This window comes from Dermacentor albipictus, unplaced genomic scaffold (assembly GCF_038994185.2).
Source record: "Dermacentor albipictus isolate Rhodes 1998 colony unplaced genomic scaffold, USDA_Dalb.pri_finalv2 scaffold_40, whole genome shotgun sequence".
NCBI classification, from domain to species: domain Eukaryota; kingdom Metazoa; phylum Arthropoda; class Arachnida; order Ixodida; family Ixodidae; genus Dermacentor; species Dermacentor albipictus.
In genome coordinates this window covers 1,132,818-1,152,784 of record NW_027225594.1, presented here as the reverse complement: position 1 = coordinate 1,152,784, position 19,967 = coordinate 1,132,818, and the positions used below count along the sequence as shown (strand labels likewise).

The 19,967-nt window shown below is 45.1% G+C and overlaps 1 protein-coding gene across 1 annotated transcript in view; it reads right to left on the bottom strand.

Moving 5' to 3' along the window:
- The window catches only part of LOC139052865 (transcription initiation factor TFIID subunit 2-like), a 73,790-nt gene that overhangs the window by 16,274 nt on the left and 37,549 nt on the right, over positions 1-19,967 (bottom strand). Inside the window, exons 28-30 of the mRNA XM_070530018.1 lie at positions 19,424-19,538; positions 11,393-11,470; positions 1,661-1,786 (exon numbers count right to left, since the gene is read on the bottom strand). Of these exons, the coding sequence (XP_070386119.1) occupies positions 1,661-1,786; positions 11,393-11,470; positions 19,424-19,538 (319 nt within the window). The remainder of the gene's footprint in view (positions 1-1,660; positions 1,787-11,392; positions 11,471-19,423; positions 19,539-19,967) is intronic.

The window sequence follows — 19,967 nt, the reverse complement described above, 5'->3', positions numbered from 1 at the left end:
GTGGCATTCCGCAACACCTTCAATTATCCGCAGTGCTCGTGTTTCCTAAGATGGCGCAATATTTAAAGTCTGTGATCGGTTGTGCGAGAACATAGCACAAGTTCACCCAGTAACCTGCCTGTTGGCTAGTGGTGCTTAATAATTGCAGCAGCTTTAAGAAACATTTCAAGCTCTTCTATAGCATTACGAAGTTGCTTGACCACTACAACCAATAAAGGATGAGACTTTATAACAGCAAGGCTTCATCAACGTCACCATCGCTAGCTAATATAAGTTCACTACTGAGTAAATGCCTTTCAGGGTGATGTCCAATTATCTCTGCCTTGTGTCAACCGACTCCTATTTTCTGCCAGCAAATTTCCTAATCTCGTCATACTACATACACTTCTACCATGCTGGAATGCCTTTTCTCTAGCATCTATTACTCGTTATCTAGTGTTTGGTTTACTGGTAATAGAGGACTGGTTATCCTCTACATGCATTACATTACCTGGCCAAGTCCAGTTCTTGACATTAACCCCTTCCATACCATGGAAGAGCTGGCTTCGTCTACATGTTTCTGGTTAAAAATGGCCAAGGATGAGCTCGGCTCGCTCACGATACTAACGAGCCTCCTGAAATTTTCATTTTCTCGTCGACGATACTTTCCATTTTCTTGCAGTTCTTTTGTAAAATGCTTTGTTAAGCTTCATATCTGCAGTAAATGCATGGTTGAGATTTTGTTCAGCTAAACGTTTAAAACAATGTCGATATTGTTTTTTTTTTTTTTGCAAAGCATTCTGCAGCAAAAAGAAATTGGCCATTTCTGGTCAGCATTCAGTACAGTGGTCTGGCATGAAAATGGTTAACTAGAATACTGACTACACCCATCTGCTCTCTAAAACACGTGTCTAAAACACCACTGTCTTCTAGCCCGTTTCCAGTACATATATAATTGTTCGTTCCGTCGCCTTCGGTGGAGAGATTACCTCCAAGATCGATAGGATGTGCAGCGATAGGATGTGCTCACAAATGGACATGTGCAAGGAGGAGGCAGATAGGCGCGTGTTCCTGCCACCCCCACCCCCCCAAGCAGGTGCTTGATCACGTTCACTCCCTCCCCATCCCTTCTGCACCGAAGGAATCGTCAGTGCTCACGTTTCTCCCAGTTGTTTACCATAGCAATGTTTTCTGCCTACTGCAACCCGGAGTGCGCGCTGAAAGCGGTTTTGGGGCTAAAAATTTTCATGCAGAAGGACACTTGAAATAACTTTTGCCTCGGCCGACATAGTTTTTTGATAGATTTACTAGCCATACAGGCTCCAAGCACGACTAAAACGGCCAAAAACTTTGTTAAATCGAAATTGTCACAAAGTTGCTTTGTTAAATTGCAAAAATTAAATACACGGTTTTCAATGCAACCAAGATGGGAAATGAAAATAGCTTGTTACATCGCGAATTTCATTAAATCGAGGCCCGTTATATTGAGGTTTGACTGTACACGGTTTTCAGTGTAACTAAGATCGGGAAATGAAAATAGGTCGTTGCACCGCAAATTTCGTTACATCAAGGTTCGTTATATCGAGGCTTGACTGCAATAAAATTTGGCCATTCGGTTCGATAGGCCAACTACAGCTCTCCTGCAGGTTCCACGCTCTCAAATAACTCATGGACAACGTACCTCCGTCTTGATGTGCTCAGCATCTTGCAGGAGAATCACCTGCGTGTCGAGCCGCTCGGTCGCAGTGAGGGCAGCCTCGGCCAAGAGTTCCACACCGGACACAATGCTGCCTTGCTCAAGTTTCATCTAAGAAAAAGGAAAAGACGGGAATGAAAAGAGCGGAGCGCTCAGAGACAAACTGGCTCACAAGGGTTGGGAAAATCAGAAACTTGCAAGCGCAAGATCAGAAAGATTGCCACGTGTAGTACGCCATGACCAAATACCAAGTAGAGAGCTTGAACAGTGTGTCACAGCCACCGCTCCGATGCAACAGAAGCACTATAATGGAACACTGAAGACAGGTTGAGATATATTAGTACATTAGGCTTCTACTACTAAAAGAAAAAATAAAGAAAGCCACTTTTACAGCATTTTAGTTACACCCTTTTTGTGTGTACCTTTGTCCCACAAAAGTATATGACATCTGTATTGCTCAAGCTTCCCTTCTTGAAAACTGCCGCTCTTTTGTGGCTTTTCCCTTCCGCGTCTGGAGAAATGCGAAACCGTCGCGTGTGGAAGCTGCGTCGATTGAGTGTCTGTTCCGAGCAACCAAAAGCGCTATCAAATGCTGCCGGACTACATGGCACGGTAACAGACGTGCAGCAGAGCCATACAGCCGTAGCTTTTTTTCCATAGCCACAGAAAGTTGTCCGCCAGTATGGAGCACCCAAGAGGTGCCTTGGTGGATAACACAGAAAAGGAAGCAAGAATGAATGACAGTTTCTACGTCAACTTGCCGAGACGTCATGCATTTTGGTGCTGTCTGCTTTTTCGTTGGTAAAGATGAACTACGTTGTATTCTAAAGGCACCAAAGAGTGAAATTAAGAGAATTTTGAAAGCACTTACAGCAACACAACAGCCCAAATACGAAAAAAGTAATGTAAGCACTATTAATTTATTTTGTTTTTGTATGTACGCAGCCATCATCAATCCCAGATCTACTGCTTATTTTTTCATAGACTGGAACGTTTTTTTTTTGGAATAAAAACACTTGGTAGCTTCGTCAGCCTACGTCTGACATCCATGGAGCCACACTTACAGACAGGCACTGCTGCCTCAGCACGAAATTAGAAAAACTGAAGTTTGGCCTTTCTATATTAATCAACATCTTGCTGCTAAATTTATGAAAATATATTTTTGAGAGAATTACTAAATCAGTCTTAACTGACTTGGTGTTTCACATTGAAGCGGTATGAGCCTTCGAATAGAAGATGAAGAAGCGCGGGAACCGGGGGGACAGAAGAAGAGAAGAGGGAAGTGAGAAATAAATGTAGACGAGATGGACGCCAGTTCCACAGCAACGCTTTAAGTCTACTGTGTCCTTTAACTAGGAACGCTACAATATTTTGGCGCAGCCGACAACTGACTCCAACATGTGGGTGACATTTTTCCTCGAGGAGACCTCCGCAGAGAAGATCATCTTTTCGAGATACCAAGCTCAAGACGAACCAGCGGTGGAACTACCTCGCGAACTCAACTCGGCAGACCTCGTGAACCTGGTTTTAGAGAAGGCTTCCATAGACATTGCTGAACTACGTCGGAAGGGTGCGGTGAAAGTGAACTTGCGTCTGGCGATCTTCGACGAATTAATTCTTGAACCCATGCGTCGAAAGGACACTGCATCACGGTCTTCGACAGAAGAGGTGAGCCTCGTTTTGAAAGCTCTTCAGCTACAACAAGAACAGATGGCGCAACAAAACCAACTGGTGAGGTCACTTATAAGCTCTCTAAACGCTGAGAAGCCGGCGACTAAATTTGTCGAACCCGATACTTTCGACGGCAAGTCTTCAAGCCCAGAAAGTTGGCTTGAATTCTATGAATATGCCGCTGGGAAGAACAAATGGCACTCTAATGAGGACAAAATTACCAACATGCGTAGTTATTTAAGAGGTGTTGCACGTAAGTGGTACGATCTGCACATTATTGAAGATGTTGGCAACTCTTGGCACCAGTGGAAGGAAAAATTCTTGAAGACATTCCGAAGCAACCCAGTGCAAAGATGGGACGCCGCGCTCAATTTCAAATTCACGCAGGGCTCCCCCGTCGAGTATTTCTTTGAAAAACGCCGCCTTTTAAAGCTGGCCGAGCCTATGCTTCCTCCTTCTGCCATAGTAGCTCTAATAATGCACGGATTGCCCGCGGAAGTCCTGAAGATAGCGCAAGCACGATCACCTAAAACTATAGACGGGCTCTTGGAGTGCCTTCACGACATACCATCTACTTCAGACGAAACTATAACCGCTGGCTCAAGCAGTCGCTTCAGACGGACCGGCGCGGATTGGTCAAGCCGTAATCCGCGAGAACCGAGCCGCCTTGCAGGCAGTACAGAGAGCTTGGGTTGGCGTGCTCCCAGAGGTCGAGTGAATAACGTCGACAACGACCCTGTCCCCATACTTTCAGACGCTCAAGAGTCTCCGACAACAAAAAACTAATAAACAAGGGTGATCAGTCCGACCCGATGACCACAACTGAGACTGTTTATTTAACTTGCTCTAGCTTACTTCACATTCCTGTCAAAGTGGGAAATAGACATATGATGGCTTTGGTTGACAGCGGTGCTTCTGTGTCTATAATAAATGCCAAGCTGGTAGATTCAAGTCACCTGCATAGTGGAAGAGTACTACGGGTGCAAGGGTACGATGGAAAAGTGACAATGCATAATCAGTGGGCCTCAGTAAACATCGAGTTCCAAGGTCATGAAATAGAGAGTGACGTACTGGTGATAACGGGGGTGACGTACGACTTTCTGCTATCCAGACCAGACATAAAGAAACTAAAAATCAACGTATATTGGGACGATGCAGTTTTAGTGGAAGGACTATCAAGGGAAGAGACACAGCAAGATAGAAAAGATAACCTGCGAATTGTCAAGTGCGCGGAAGATATTGCAACGACCTACCCTGAACTGGTATGCGTAGGAAGCTATCCACAAGAGATGAAGTCGCACAAGGTGCCTTTCGAACTAACTGACAAGACCGTCATCCGAAAATCACCTTATAACATGTCACGAGAACGTAAGATATGGTTGAAGAAAGAATTGCAGGAGATGCTAGACGCCGATATAATCCGGCCTTCGGTGTCACCCTTCGCTTCTCCCATAACTATTGCGCCGAAGGAAGATGGAACTTTCCGACTGTGCACAGATTACAGGGTTCTCAATCGCCAAACAGACCTTATACCATTTCCCATGCCGAAGATAGACACGATTATAGATGAGACAGGTGGTTGCCGGATTTTTTCACGCATTGACTTGTGCAAAGGTTTCTGGCAGATCCCGCTAACCGAAGAAACAAAAATGTACACTGCTTTTATCACGCCCTTTGATCTGTACGAGTATAACCGGCTTCCTTTCGGCTGGAAAAACTCGCCAGCATGGTTCCAGAAGATTATGAACGAAGTCCTGAAGCCTTTTCTGGGTGTCTTTTGTAACGTGTACATAGACGATATTATCGTCTTCTCCAAAACAGAGGCTGAACATCAGGAACACCTTTCTCAGGTATTAAATGCCTTGAGCTTGGCACAACTCAAGGTTAATTTTAAGAAAAGTGCATTCTTTCAAAGAAAAGTTGTGTTTCTTGGAAGAGTATTTGATGGGACTACCAAAAGCACGAAACAAGAGTCCGTCGAGAGAATATCCCAACTGGTTAAACCGTATGACGTCCACTCATTGCGTGTATTTTTGGGATTAGCAGGACATTTCAGACCTTTCATAAAAGACTTTGCTATAAAAACAAGATGCCTCACGCGCCTAACGCAGAAAGAAGTTCCATTTGAGTGGGATGAGGAATGTGAGAGAGTCTACCGTGATCTGGTGCACAGAATCTCTGCTGACCCTATTCTACGCATACCAGATTTCACTTTACCCTTTGAACTGAATACCGACGCCTCACATTATGGAACAGGTGCAGTCTTGTACCAGAAATGTCCAGAAGCATCCGGCCGAGAAAAGCGACATGTAGTAGGCTACTACAGCTACACCCTCAAGCCACCTGAAGTCAACTACACCACTACTGAAAAGGAAGCTCTTGCTGTCCTTAAAGCAATTCAGTACTTCCGTACGTACCTAGAAGGTGCGAAGTTTACTTTGTTCACGGATCACCAGGCACTCACTCATCTCTTGAATATGACCCAACCTAAGGGACGTATCGCCAGATGGGTGAACTACTTGCAGCAGTTTGATTTCACCATCTCCCACAGACCTGGACCCCTTTTGACTGATGCAGATGCATTGTCTCGACTGATGATACAGGCCAAGAACAATCGGAAGAAATCAATGAAGTAAAATTGTGGGAAGGCACTGAACAATTAATTTTTATGGCAGGTCGCTATCAAGTCCCGCCAACGCTGGTTCCCAAGGTGCTTTATTTGTACCACGATAGCCCAGAATCTGGAGGACACGACGGATTTTGGCGCACATACAACAAGCTAGTCAAGAGATTTACGTGGCCTCACATGAAAGAAGACGTCAATCAATACGTTCGTTCATGCCACATTTGTCAAGTCAACAAAGTGAAATACAAGCAGCCTACAGACGCCATGATAATACCTTGCCACTCGAACGTGCCTTTTGAAGTTATACACCTGGATTTTGCCGAGCTAAATAAGAAACGAGAAGGAGTCCGAAAAACGCAAGCTTTTCTTCTGGCCATAGATGAGTGCACCAGGATGGTCGCGGCACGGGCAGGACAAGAAGATGCGAATAGTGTCATCGCCCTCCTCAAACGGGATATGTTTAGGACAACCAGAAAGATCGTATGTGACAACGGACCAGCGTTCAAGAGTGAAAAATTAGCAAGATGGGCTCGAGACCACAATATATCAATCAAATTCTGTGCACCATACCATCCCGCGGCGAATGGGCTTGCAGAGCGTGCTATACGAGATGTGAAGCAATACATCAGGATGTACGATAGTTTCCCTGGTGGATGGAAATGCTCTTTAGAAGCAGCTGTAAGACATCACAATCGCTCCTACACCAGTGGCTTGGGATGCAGCCCGCAGTTCGCTTCTTCAGGAGAGACCCCTATTCTTCAAGCGGACCTTGAACTGGGGCTGTTAGACAATCTCAAGATCGTCGAGGAAAGGAAACAAAAATCACAGGAGGAGAGGTACCGTAAACGAATGAAAAAAAATTTTGACAAGAGACATTGCTCAGCTATCCCAGACATTCAAGTCACCGACCTCATCCTAGTTAGGAAAGGAGTAAGAGAATCCAGTGCCAAATTTTATGGTCCTTACTCTGTGACAAAGACAGCCACTCAGAAAGGAATATTGAAGACTGTGTGGTACATTGGTGAACGAGGCTCAGTTGAATGTGCTTCGATTGGAAACGTTTTCAAGTATTACCCCAGGAGGGGTTAGCAAAAGAAACCTGGAAGGGTGAAGCGGTATGAGCCTTCGAATAGAAGATGAAGAAGCGCGGGAACCGGGGGGACAGAAGAAGAGAAGAGGGAAGTGAGAAATAAATGTAGACGAGATGGACGCCAGTTCCACAGCAACGCTTTAAGTCTACTGTGTCCTTTAACTAGGAACGCTACACACATTAGTGCCCATCTGAGAGAAAGCTTTTGAACACTTATTCAAACACTCGTGAAATGTTGAAATTTTCTCATCAGACAGCCGCTGAAGCGATCCGAATAAAATTTGTTGCTTTTTGAGACAGAAAGTGCAAGTTAGCAGCACTGTAGAAAAAGTAATTTTACATTGCGCCTCATAGTTTCTTACCAAACATTGCCAAAACATAGTAAGAAAGAAGTGAAACGTTTAGAAATCCACAACTTTTAACCAAAAACAAATGTCACAGCTCTGTAATGAGCTTGCATGACGGCATTTTTAATGTACAAATGTGATGCTATGTATATTTGTTTAGAGCTTTATGTGAAAATGTTGCAATGTTTATGAGGGTTTTGCAAAGGTCCTATTCACAATTAAATTTGCTGTGCATTTTAGAGCGCCGTAAGTACATCAATTTTGTCTGGTTTAGATGCTTTAATAAGTGCAGGTTACAGAACTGCGACGTCATTTCTTTACCGCTTAGTTACAGTTGTAAGCCTAGTGCTCGTCTTTTTTCTAATGCAACTTTCGAATACTTCTGTAAAGTACTGATAGCTTAAATAAAAATATCCCCCTATGACCAGTACATTCTCACGTTTTATCTTAAGCAAAACAAACCTAACTAAATTTAGTGCAGTGGATGCATAGAAAGACGATTTCTCTATTCCCATATATTTAGTTCCCATATATATTCCCATATATTTAGTTTAGTTTATTTAGTTCCAGATGTAAAGCTCCCTCTCAATCCAATCAGAGACAGTCTAATATAGTAATTCCTTTAGCTTGATTCTATTCTTTTATCATACCTTACTCATTACTGGCTGATCCTAGTGATAACTAAGTGAGAGTTGCATTTGGATCAATGACGAAGCTTGAAAAGCAAAATAACTGGAATAGAATATTTACTTTATAACAGCCCAGCTTGTATCAGGCAACACCACTGAATACATAAACAAGACTGGAAGTCATAGAATTTCATGCTTGTTCACCCACAGACTACTGTGACAGCCTCAACAAACACTTCGATTTTACGCATATCAGCTGCAACCATAACTTCAAGAAATTAACCACGTACAACACAGTAATTCAGGTGGTCTATTTGAACAGGGAAACATTAATTGCATGGAAAATCGCAATGTTCAATTGGCCAATCGACGAAGAATAACTTGGAACATCTTATAAGATGATGGTGATATGTAGGAACATAGCACCAACCCATTAAGCTGACTTTCTTTGTCTCGTTAGTCATATTACCAACAAAAACCAACCGTGTTTCTTTACAAATCAGTGACAATACAGAAGAACGAGACTTGGAAACTTCAACAACACAGTGTTTACAAATTTTAAGTTAAGTCAAGATTGAATCAGGAGAAAGACCATTACCGCAGCTTGTATCTGCTTCCACAGAACTGCCTTGACGCAGCTCTCATACACTTGGATGGCTTCGAAGGCCACGTCAAAGTCTTCCCTAGTACCAGCGTGGATCCGCAGCAGGTCAATGGCATCAAGTACATCTCTCGAAGTTGGTTCTTTTGGTAGCCTCGGGTCACAGTTCTCCCGTTCTTCAAATAAAAGGTCATTCTGAACACTACCAAGGATAATTTCACCGTTTTCCTCTTCCGTCGAAACAGCCCAAGCATCACAGTACACAAAGTCATTGAGGCTGACGTCTTCAGGCACGAAGCCACACATGCGAAGAAGGTGCCACGACTTGGCCAGTGCCGGAGGAAGCGCCATGGCGTTCTCAACGTCGTTCTCCCTGGACAGCTGGGACAAGTCTGGCTTTACGTCAATGCCAGCCCTCTGGAAACAGGACAATATCATTGTGGGCTTCACAGACTTCCACGCTTCGACTAGCATCTGCAGCGCCTGAAAAAGGTCTACATTCATGTCCCTGTCGAGCCGAATGTTCAGCAGGAACCTCTCGATCAGGCTCTGCTTGTAGGCGCACTTTAACCTGTTCATGACTCCCAGGTTCAGCGGACAGGGCAGCGAGGAATGGCCGTCGGCACCGACGTAGCACACACGGACGTTGGACAGGGTGAGGTCGCCGACGATGTGCGCTGCACACCGGCTCACCATAAGGCACACCGAGCGGCCCTCTTCGGCCATGCTGGCGTTGAAGTCGCACAGCCAGTTGCAGAACAAGAGCGTAGTCATCCAAGCCTTCGGGTGGGACACATACTTGACTGGAACACACTTGGAACCCCGGAAGCACTTGGGTCTCTCGCTCTTCCCGATGACTAGTGGCACCCGCTTGTCGCTGCCGTCCATGTTGGAGCAGAGGAACACGGTGAGGCGCTGCGCGCTCCGCGAGCCGCTCACGCACGGGTCCTCCTTGAAGGCTCTCGTCTCGTGCGGCAGCGCGCGGTAGAAGAGCGCCGTCTCCTGGGCGGCGTACACGTCCCGGGCGCGGTACTCCCTCAGGGCGTCGAGCACGTCTTCGGCGTCCTCGAGCACCGCGCCGCCGTTCAGGTCGGGCAGCGGCAGCCACTCGCCGCGCCGCAGGCCGGCCAGGCTGGCGTGCCGGTTCTTGAAGCGCATCAGCCAGCCGGGGCTCGCCTTGAACTCGTCGCAGCCCAGGCGGCAGGCGACGTCGCGCGCCTTCTCCTGGAGCATGGCGCCGCTCAGCGGCACGTTCCGCGTGCGCATGTCCAGGATCCAGCGCAGCACGGCCTTGTCCACGTCCTGGTACGTGGAGGCGCGCAGCTTCTTGCGCGACGCGCTCGTGCCCGAGCTGACGGCGGTGAAGATGCGGTCCTTGTGCTTCAGGATCGTCGACAGCGTGCTCGGGCGCACGCCGAAGCGCGCCGCCACGTCTTTCTTCTTGCCGTTGCGGTTGGACACGGCGTTGATGATGGCGATCTTCTCTTCGAAAGACAGCGTCTTGCGACGCGCCTGTCGCGAGCTCATCGTGGAAAACGCGCGAAGCGAAAAGTTCGCGGGTCAACGAGAAGGCGCCGACCAACTACGGAGGCCCGGCCGGTGTCGGGCGCAGAAGCAATCGAAATAAACGCCGCGCACGGACGTCGCTCAACGGCGCCTGAAACGGGGCGTAACGTCGAAGCGCGCTCGACCTGCGCTCGGAGTCGCCGCGATAGTGCCGGATTTCACGAAAGCGGGCACTACGGGAACGGCGCCAAGGGGAGTAAACGCGACGCGCTTCGCTTCTCTTCCTGCTGCGTGATCGCCCGACCGGCGCATAGCTGGCGGCTGTTCTCGTTCCGACGCAGATACCGCTGGCTTCGGCCGTCTCGGCGGCACTCCGCCGACGAAACGAGGCCTAAGTACACACGCGAGCGATCCGGACGAGTTTGTAAACGGCAAAAGAAAAGGACACGGAGCCAACGACGCGTTTATCAGTAGCGCTGATCGACCACCGCCGTCGCGGTCGTATAGAATTCGAGAGCCGGCAACCATCGAAAAAAAATAAACAAACGAACGAACGTCGGCAGCAACTGGATCAGCAGAGACGCGTCGGGTGCGTGTTTGTCGAAAATAGCTTGTACGGGCATGTCAGCCAGCGCCACCACATCGATCGCTAGGCTATTATTAGATCAGGTAAAGCCTCCAAGATTGCCGACATGAAGCTGTCTCTAAGGCCATACATAACCTTTCGGGAAACTGGCTAGGGTCACGGAATTGCACGCACTTTCCGACCAACTAACGTGCCGCAACATCTAAATAATTTGGGAACGGATGTTAGCGTCTGAGAAAAAGTAGTGGTCAATCGCAAAAAAAAAAAAGAAAGCTACTGCGTAGTTGGGGTGCTGAGGGAAAGCGTGCGTCACAGGGCGCGGCGCAACTTGTCGGTGTCGTTTGATAGATTCAATGCGCCGGAGGACAGCATTCGTTTCAGGCATGCAACACTTCCATGTGAAAGCTGCCGCTGACCAACATCGACAATAAATTGGAACACCTCATATTCCACACTTTAACTTTCTGGGTGCCACATTAATCATCATGATGCCGTTTATGAGCAGTTATAGCAAGCAATAGTGCTTATCTAGCAGACGAGCACAAGGCATCACAGAACTGATGACTAAATCAAACCATCCTCCCAGTGGTTAATTTAACTTACTTGGCCAAGTTGCATGCAGGAGACAAAATATGCAAGAACCATGAGCTCTGCTTCTCACCGAAAAGAAGTCGTCCTCAGGAGCTGCAGGCTCCTGGAACTTCGCCTTCTTTTCTTTCAGGCTGAGCACCATAGACAACTGCGGGAAAGAGAAACACCTAAGTTCTCACCGATCCAACAAATCACTGCAGCCTCTTGCTGCAACAGCCAACTTCACTAACAACTGTACCAGTGTTGTGTCACAAGCTGTGGGTAACATGTAAGGTTTCAGGCAGAGCTGAATTTGTTTTAATAGCAGTGGAAAGCAGCTGAAGCACGACTCTCCAATCTGAAAATGCAGGTAGCAGGAACTGCAACTTCACATGGATTCATCTGACTAGGTGGACTAGTTGCGTGGTACACACTATTTGCAAGCAAACAGCACTGAACAGGACGCGAGGATGAGTAGACACTGGCCGCTGTGCTGACTACCAGTTTATATTTGTAGGTCTTCAGTGTTAATTCCATGTATTTTTCTTTGTTGCTTTTAATCCAACTTGAAAGGTTTATAAACCTTTGATGTAATAAATCTTTGAATTTGTAGCCACCTCGGTGTCCTGAGTTTTCTCATTTTCATGTTCAGCGTTTAGCATTGTTTGTTTCCAAACCTTAAATTGCTCCTTTTCTATGGTGAATAAACAGGTGTGCTTTGTGCATGTAGCATTTATTACTTACTGCCATGTGCACTACATTTACACTTTCTTTTTTAAAGTTATAGCGCATCATCAGGGTTACCATGTTTGGCTTTTGCCTGCTTTTGTTTAGTTTCAGCCTTGGCTCAAAAACATGCATGTCAGATCGTAACTATATCACGAGTTTCACGGCTTCTACTATAGTGGCCCTATTGGTACCCGACGTATTCGCCCTGATAAGCATGCAACACAATATCAAATCGTCGTGACGACTGCCTGATAACCTGGAATTCACAATGACGGCCTGTAAATATAGGGCCAAATGTTAGTCAGTCACTTGATGCAGCGACTAACTGTGCTTTCCCTGCTGCAGAGGCATACATTCCACTAGTGAACATGAGTTAAGTAATGAAAAAGTTTACATTTCAATGATTCATTGTTGCTGTTGCCTTTCTAGCTAGCAGCGTGCCATTCTGACCACATGACACAAGTGAGGTTAGAAGCTTAAGTGTAGTGCGTGTGAACTAAGATTGCCATGTGTCCAGTTTTTCAACCAGTACAACCAAATGCAAGAGGATAGAAAGTTGGGCGAGTTGGTACGGTAACATGATCTTGGATTGTAGCATGAAGTGACACGGGCAGAGACGTCCTGTCTGCTTCTAGTCTCTGTCCGTGTCACTTCACGCTACAATCCAAGATAAGTACAACCTACTTTTTTAAAAACAGATGTTGCCTTACACGATGCTTGTCTTACACATTTCTTCATCCAACTTGCTGCTTCAAACATGTAACCAGCATGTACTTACTCGTTCTTGGCCTTCTCTGGGTGAATGTTTGAAGGTTCACTCACGGTAACAACCACTAGATATAAAGAATGAATAGCAAGATCGACTGCTCAGAGTGAATTTTAGAGCCTAAAAACACTAATTTCGGTGAAAGTGCCAATGCGGATTATCACTAGTGCCCACAGTTACAGTATAGGTTGCGTATAAGCTTTCGTTATAACATCACTTGCTAGTTTGCTACACTTAAACACAGAAATTATACTAAAGATGTTGCATATTTAGGTGCATGAAATTTACCACAAGTTTACTATCATTTTTTGTATAATTTAGATGCATGGGTGACGACGGAAAATCTAGCACTGTGTCATGCCTCCCCCCCCCCCATATCATTCTACAGGTTTTCCCGCTCAATTTAATCCAAGCGCCAGTCAATTTAATCTGAGCGCCAGTCAAATCTAAGCGTCAGTTAATTTAATCCAAGTGCCAGTGATTTTAATCCGAGCGCCACTCAATTTAATCCAGACGCCACTCAATTTAATCCAAACGCCAGCCGAAATAATCCAAGCGCCAGTGAATTTAATCCACACACAACGGAATTCAAGAACCTTTGGATTTCAAGACTTCTGAAAATTTGTGAACATATTATGAGTTAACAGCTTGAAAATGAAAGAGCAAGGTGGTAGACCAGTAGCTATCCTGCCACGGGACTAACGACCACTTTTGGAGGTTTTGAAGCGAAAAGATTCACTACGCTAGCGTAGTCAACATCGCGCATCGCGCGAGCCAGCGTATGTCGGAATTGGCTCCGTGAGCGTGTTGGGAGTCGAATTGGCTCCGTGAGCGTGTTCGGAGTCGAATTGGCTCCATAAGCGTGTTCGGAGTCGGCGCAGGTGGCCACTGCCGCACGCTATGCGTCATTGTTTGACGTTAGCCGCAAGTGCGTGTTTATCGCGGAGGCCGACTATATAACCGCTTGCCAGAGTATAGGCGTGCGCATTCAACATGGAAGGAGCAGAGAGATACTACCGATAGAAAGAGCTGTGTTTATGGCTGTACAGAAATCGCAAGACACTGTGCCCAACAATGATGAATAAAGAAGTTTAATAATCCTGCATTACTCATGGTATATATCATTGATAAGTAATTTGCATAACTACACAAGGCACACGTATAGCATAACCATAAGCTAACGAAAGCATATTCATAAGTGAAACCGTAAGCATAACCATAGCCTAAATAATAAAGCATAACCATAAGCTGAACCGTAAGCATATTCATAACTTAAAACGTAAGCATATCCATAAGTTAAACCGTAAGCATATCCAAGGCTAAATCATAAAGTATAACCATAAGCTAAACCGTAAGCATAACCATAGGCTAAATGATAAAGCATAACCATAAGCTAAACCATAAGCATCACCGAAGCTTTTCGCTTCGAGATATCCAGGCCTAACCTTAGCTAAGCCCCAGCAAATTTTTTTTTTATTTTCTGCTTCGTTATGACAGTGACACAGAAGATGAAAATTCTCCAAAATAATTGAGAGGAAACGTCAGCATGAGTACGTCGAGGTAATGGTGCACATGCGATTTGGTCCTGGCTATCATACAAAACAATAAAGGTTGACTCGATGATAATCACTAGGCTCTCGCCGGGAGGCTTCGGTCGGTAGCAAATACAATTCACTATTCTACGGCGACATCCGCAGCCTCCAATCAAAGACCTTGTCATCGGTACCACTAAAACAGTCATGAATACCATTTAATTGCATAACTGATATGGTGGAGTCACTAGTATTCACAAATGAAATACAAGGTGCAGTTCGGGGTTCTTGGTGTTTTGCGCAACATGACATCATATACATCCAATGAAATACGATGAAACGAGTGACTCACTATACCTATTATAAACTCGTATACTTATGTCACTGGTGAATATTATTCACCTATTTTACTATCCCTGAGGCAGCTATCCCTCGTGAGTGCCGTCAGTAGTATAAATGAAGCTGTAGCACGATGAGCACTTCTGCGTTACCACTGCCAACTGATATCTAATAGTCATTGATATATATCAAAATGTTATTGAATCAGTATTTTCTCTACTACCATTGCTACCTGATAGTAAGGAGTTATTAGTGATCACTAGTGATAAGCTCAGTTCAGCGCTCTGTTACAATTAGAGTTTGCAGTGTCATGGATGTCAAATGATAATTCGAAGGATGATTCAAATTTTATAACCTGGGGTTGCTAAAAATTAGTCACTAGTAATCATGAGTCACTTTGACAATGGTAGCCATCATTCGTTCATTTTGCTATAGGTGAATATTTTTCCTCTGAGATTGCAGATGTGGTTGAAATACTGGTGGTCAATGGTGACTATGTTCGCTTCAATTTTCTTGACTACTCACAAATCACAGCTTCATGGACATAAAATGAATGGTCACTCAAAAGGTGATTCGATTATGACCACTAGGAACTGACATGTGTGAGCATATTGATGCAAAGAAGCCGAGGTGAGGTTATAGTTGCTAAATTTCTGAATTCTTAAGGCTCGTTTCACTAGAACGGCGCAACAGGCACCAATTGACTTGAAGAAATAAATGGAAACAGAAATGTTAACGTAGCAGGAGCAACGCTTCATCAATTGGCTTATAGTAGAATGATGTGCAAAAGAGCTAATTCGAAATTTAGCAGAAGGTTAGTATGTTAAGTGCCTTTAAACTCTTATGGAGCAATTGATTGCGTTGCAAAGGCGATGCCTGTGAATCGTTTATGTAAACAATGACCATTAGAGCTATGTGTAGATCTGCGAGAGGAAACTTTATTAATATAAACCAAAAGCACTTTGTTGCAAGACTGTCGACTTTCCTTTGAGTGCAGCACTGACCAGTTTTCACATATCGTGGCACGCTAGGGCAGCTTGCACAAAAGTGTAGTTGTGCCTGTCGTAGGCAGCGCATTCAACTCGCAGGATGTGCTGCATTGACTCTCCCGCGGCCTCAACCAACAGTGCCCGGCGATGCTGTTTCTTGGAGATACCTGGTGGTGTCATGAAAAGACGGTCGCGCCGTTCAGCAAGAAAAGCCTTCACACCAGCCTTGAACTTCGAAAAAAATTCTTCGATTGGATTGAAGAATGGGCTGTAGGGTGGAAGCCACTTCAGTGAGTGATCATTGGTGGCCAAGACAGCCTCCTCAGCACGGCGGTGCGCTGGAGCGTTGTCAAACAAGAACACAGCTTCGGTGCCAGGTTCCTGATGATGAACCTTCTTAGACAGATCATCGAGAAATTCGTTGAATACAGCCCAGTGGATCTTGTCCACTAAAGTCCAATGCAGAAGGCCATTTGCAGACATGCAAGCCAAAACATTTATATTCGCGTCCTTTGTGCTGGTTGCAAGACGAATAGCTGGGGCGCCTCGTTTCGCTCTGCCAAAACTTCTTGCGCACCACACGTTGAAATTCGTTTCGTCGATGTAGTACCGCGTGACTGTGATACCCTTGTTTTGGAGCCATTGAGCGAACTTGCGGCGCTCTTCCTTGACATCAGCACGGTTACGGTCAATTGGCCTCTGTGTAATTAACTTAAGTGTATAACCATGGCCATCGAGAAGCCGATCGATGGTAGACTTGCTGATTTCGGTACCAGGAAACTTCTCTGTCAACGACATCCGGATTTGCATAAGTGTGAAGGATGGGTTCTTTTCTAGAATTTCACGCAGGGTATTGACCACATCTTGGTCAAACTTTTTTGATGAGCCACCACGTTTCTTGGCTGTTTCGCGACCTGTTGCGGTGATTGAGCGCATAGTCTTTATATTTATTCCCAGTGTTTGGGCCAATTGCTTTAAGTCCCCACCTCGTCGGTACGCATCGATGATGCGGGAACGATCCATGGCAGAAACGCGAGCGTACTTGGTCTTTTCTTCATCAGGCATCTTTCTTGGTCGTCCAGCAGCTCGCACCTTGCCCGCTTCCATGGCACAAATTTTCAAAATATTCACTTTACATTAAAGCTGAGGCACGCCTCTCACGATGATCGCACAACGACTGACGCTGGTCATCTGCCTGTCGTCTGCACGGAAGTGCGGCACCCCTGATAGAATCAGCCGCATGTCGTCTGCTTTAGTTAGAATGGTAGTCTTTCCTCTCGAACATTAGTTAAAGAATTTATGTTTTGTACAAAGCTGCCATAATTCTCAGATGCAAGCTCTTACGGTCTTTATTATGCGATATAATGAAAAGCCTCATTTACGATATCCAGACAATCGTGGTAACACCCCACAGACCACTGCAACTTCATTGATCGTCTGCTCGCACCCTGCAAGAAATGGCTTTCACTATCTTGAACCTTCTGCGAAATTTGAGCGAGAAGCATTCGATAAATATCAGCCAAGCTTCGGTTCGCCTCCTTGCGTTCACTGGTGTGAGTTGACGCGTTAGCACAAATTATTAGGATGATGAATAAAAATTACTTTGAACTTTTTCTCTACGACATCAAAGCACTTTGGTGCTCAGTGAACAGAATTATACAGGAATATTGACAAGAGAGCATCCCATACAATGGACCTTTGACATTTGACATGCATGACGCTATGCGGCATAAGAGTGCAAGAACACCGAACAGAGCTTATCGCTAGTGATCATTATTGGCTCTGCGATGTCAATTAGCAATGTTGACTGATTAAAACTCTCATTTATTGACACTTTCATTTATACGATTCACGGCGTGCATGAATAACGGCTCTGACCATCAAACTACACAAAGTGATCCTTCATCACCAGATGAATCAATCTTAGTATTTCCTATAGTTATCAAATTATAGTTAGTGAATAGCCGTCTGAAGTACATTTCATTTCATATCTATGACGCTATTCTGCATGAAAATTTCAGAACATCATAGTGAGCGCATCACTAATGATGACTAAAGACTCGGCGGTATCTGTTGGCAGTGGTAACGCAAAATGCTACAGCTTCATTGATACTACTGACGGCACTCACGAGGGAAAGCTGCCTCATGGATAGTAAAATAGGTGAATAATATTCACCAGTGACATAAGATACGAGTTTATAGTAGGCATAGTGAGTCACTCGTTTCATCTTATTTCATTGGATGTATATGATGTCATGTTTCGCAAAACACCAAGAACCCCGAACTGCACCTTGTATTTCATTTGTGAATACTAGTGACTCCACCATATCAGTTATGCAATTAAATGGTATTCATGACTGTTTTAGTGGTACCGATGACAAGGTCTTTGATTGGAGGCTGCGGATGTCGCCGTAGAATAGTGAATCGTATTTGCTACCGACCAAAGCCTCCCGGGGAGAGCCTAGTGATTATCATCGAGTCAACCTTTATTGTTTTGTATGATAGCCAGGACCAAATCGCATGTGCACCATTACCTCGACGTACTCATGCTGACGTTTCCTCTCAATTATTTTGGAGAATTTTCATCTTCTGTGTCACTGTCATAACGAAACAGAAAATAAAAAAAAATTGCTGGGGCTTAGCTAAGGTTAGGCCTGGATATCTCGAAGCGAAAAGCTTCGGTGATGCTTATGGTTTAGCTTATGGTTATGCTTTATCATTTAGCCTATGGTTATGCTTAGGTTTAGCGTATGGTTATACTTCATGATTTAGCCTTGGATATGCTTACGGTTTAACTTATGAATCTGCTTACGTTTTAAGTTATGGATATGCTTACGGTTCAGCTTATGGTTATGCTTTATTATTTAGGCTATGGTTACGCCTATGGTTTCACTTATGATAATGCTTTCGTTAGCTTATGGTTATGCTATACGTGTGCCTTGTGTAGTTATGCAAATTGCTTATCAATGATATATACCATAAGTAATGCAGGATTACTAAACTTCTTTATTCATCATTGTTGGGCACAGTGTCTTGCGATTTCTGTACAGCCATAAACACAGCTCTTCCTATCGGTAGTATCTCTCTGCTCCTTCCATGTTGAATGCGCATGCCTATACTCTGGCAAGCGGTTATATAGTCGGCCTCCGCGATAAACACGCGCTTGCGGCTAACGTCAAACGATGACGCATAGCGCGCGGCAGTGGCCACCTGCGCCGACTCCGAACACGCTTATGGAGCCAATTCGACTCCGAACACGCTCACGGAGCTAATTCGACTCCCAACACTCTCATGGAGCCAATTCCGACATACGCTGGCTCGCGCGATGCGCGGTGTTGACTACGCTAGCGTAGTGAATCTTTTCGCTTCAAAACCTCCAAAAGTGGTCGTTAGTCCCGCGGCAGGATAGCTACTGGTCTACCACCTTGCTCTTTCAATTTCAAGCTGTTAACTCATAACATGTTCACAAATTTTCAGAAGTCTTGAAATCCAAAGGTTCTTGAATTCCGTTGTGTCTGGATTAAATTCACTGGCGCTTGGATTATTTCGGCTGGCGTTTGGATTAAATTGAGTGGCGTCTGGATTAAATTGAGTGGCGCTCGGATTAAAATCACTGGCACTTGGATTAAATTAACTGGCGCTTAGATTAAATTGACTGGCGCTTGGATTAGGTTGAGCGGGAAAACCTGTAGAAGGCAGCTTTTGTGCCACAACAAAGCTAGCAACTCTAATTCGCACACAAATTTTTTGAATACCAACACACGTACTGATGAACGGTTGGCGTCAGGACCTGGCAGGCATGACGGCTTGCTCTTTCCATACAAAACGTAATACAAGTCCACCACGGCACATCGCAGGCGTGAGTCGTGAGAGAGAGCGGAACTGCAATAAGAAAATAAACAAGCAGATGCACTTTTACGCTAAGATGAGACATACATAATGAGAGATGACAGCGTGCGCATTGATAAGGCAGGTAATACTTCACCATGTGGCTCAATACATATTATTACGATATGATTGAGCGATGCTCAAGAGACGAGCCGCCCCGAAAACGACGAAGAAGTTGGTCGGTGCCCTTGGCACGAGCGAGTGTCAGCCTGGCTGCCTGGCTCCAGTGTAAATAGCGTGTAAATAGCATCTCTCGTCTGTGTCTTTGCACACGTAACAATATGCATGATTTATGACGTTAGAAGACAAAGCTTGAGAGTAAGTTTGGGGATTATTATGCAAAACACTAATTACTAATGTTTAATAGCCTGGCAAGAGAATTAGAATTGTGACTGCTAGTCAGCCTCAAAAAGCAGTTCAAGG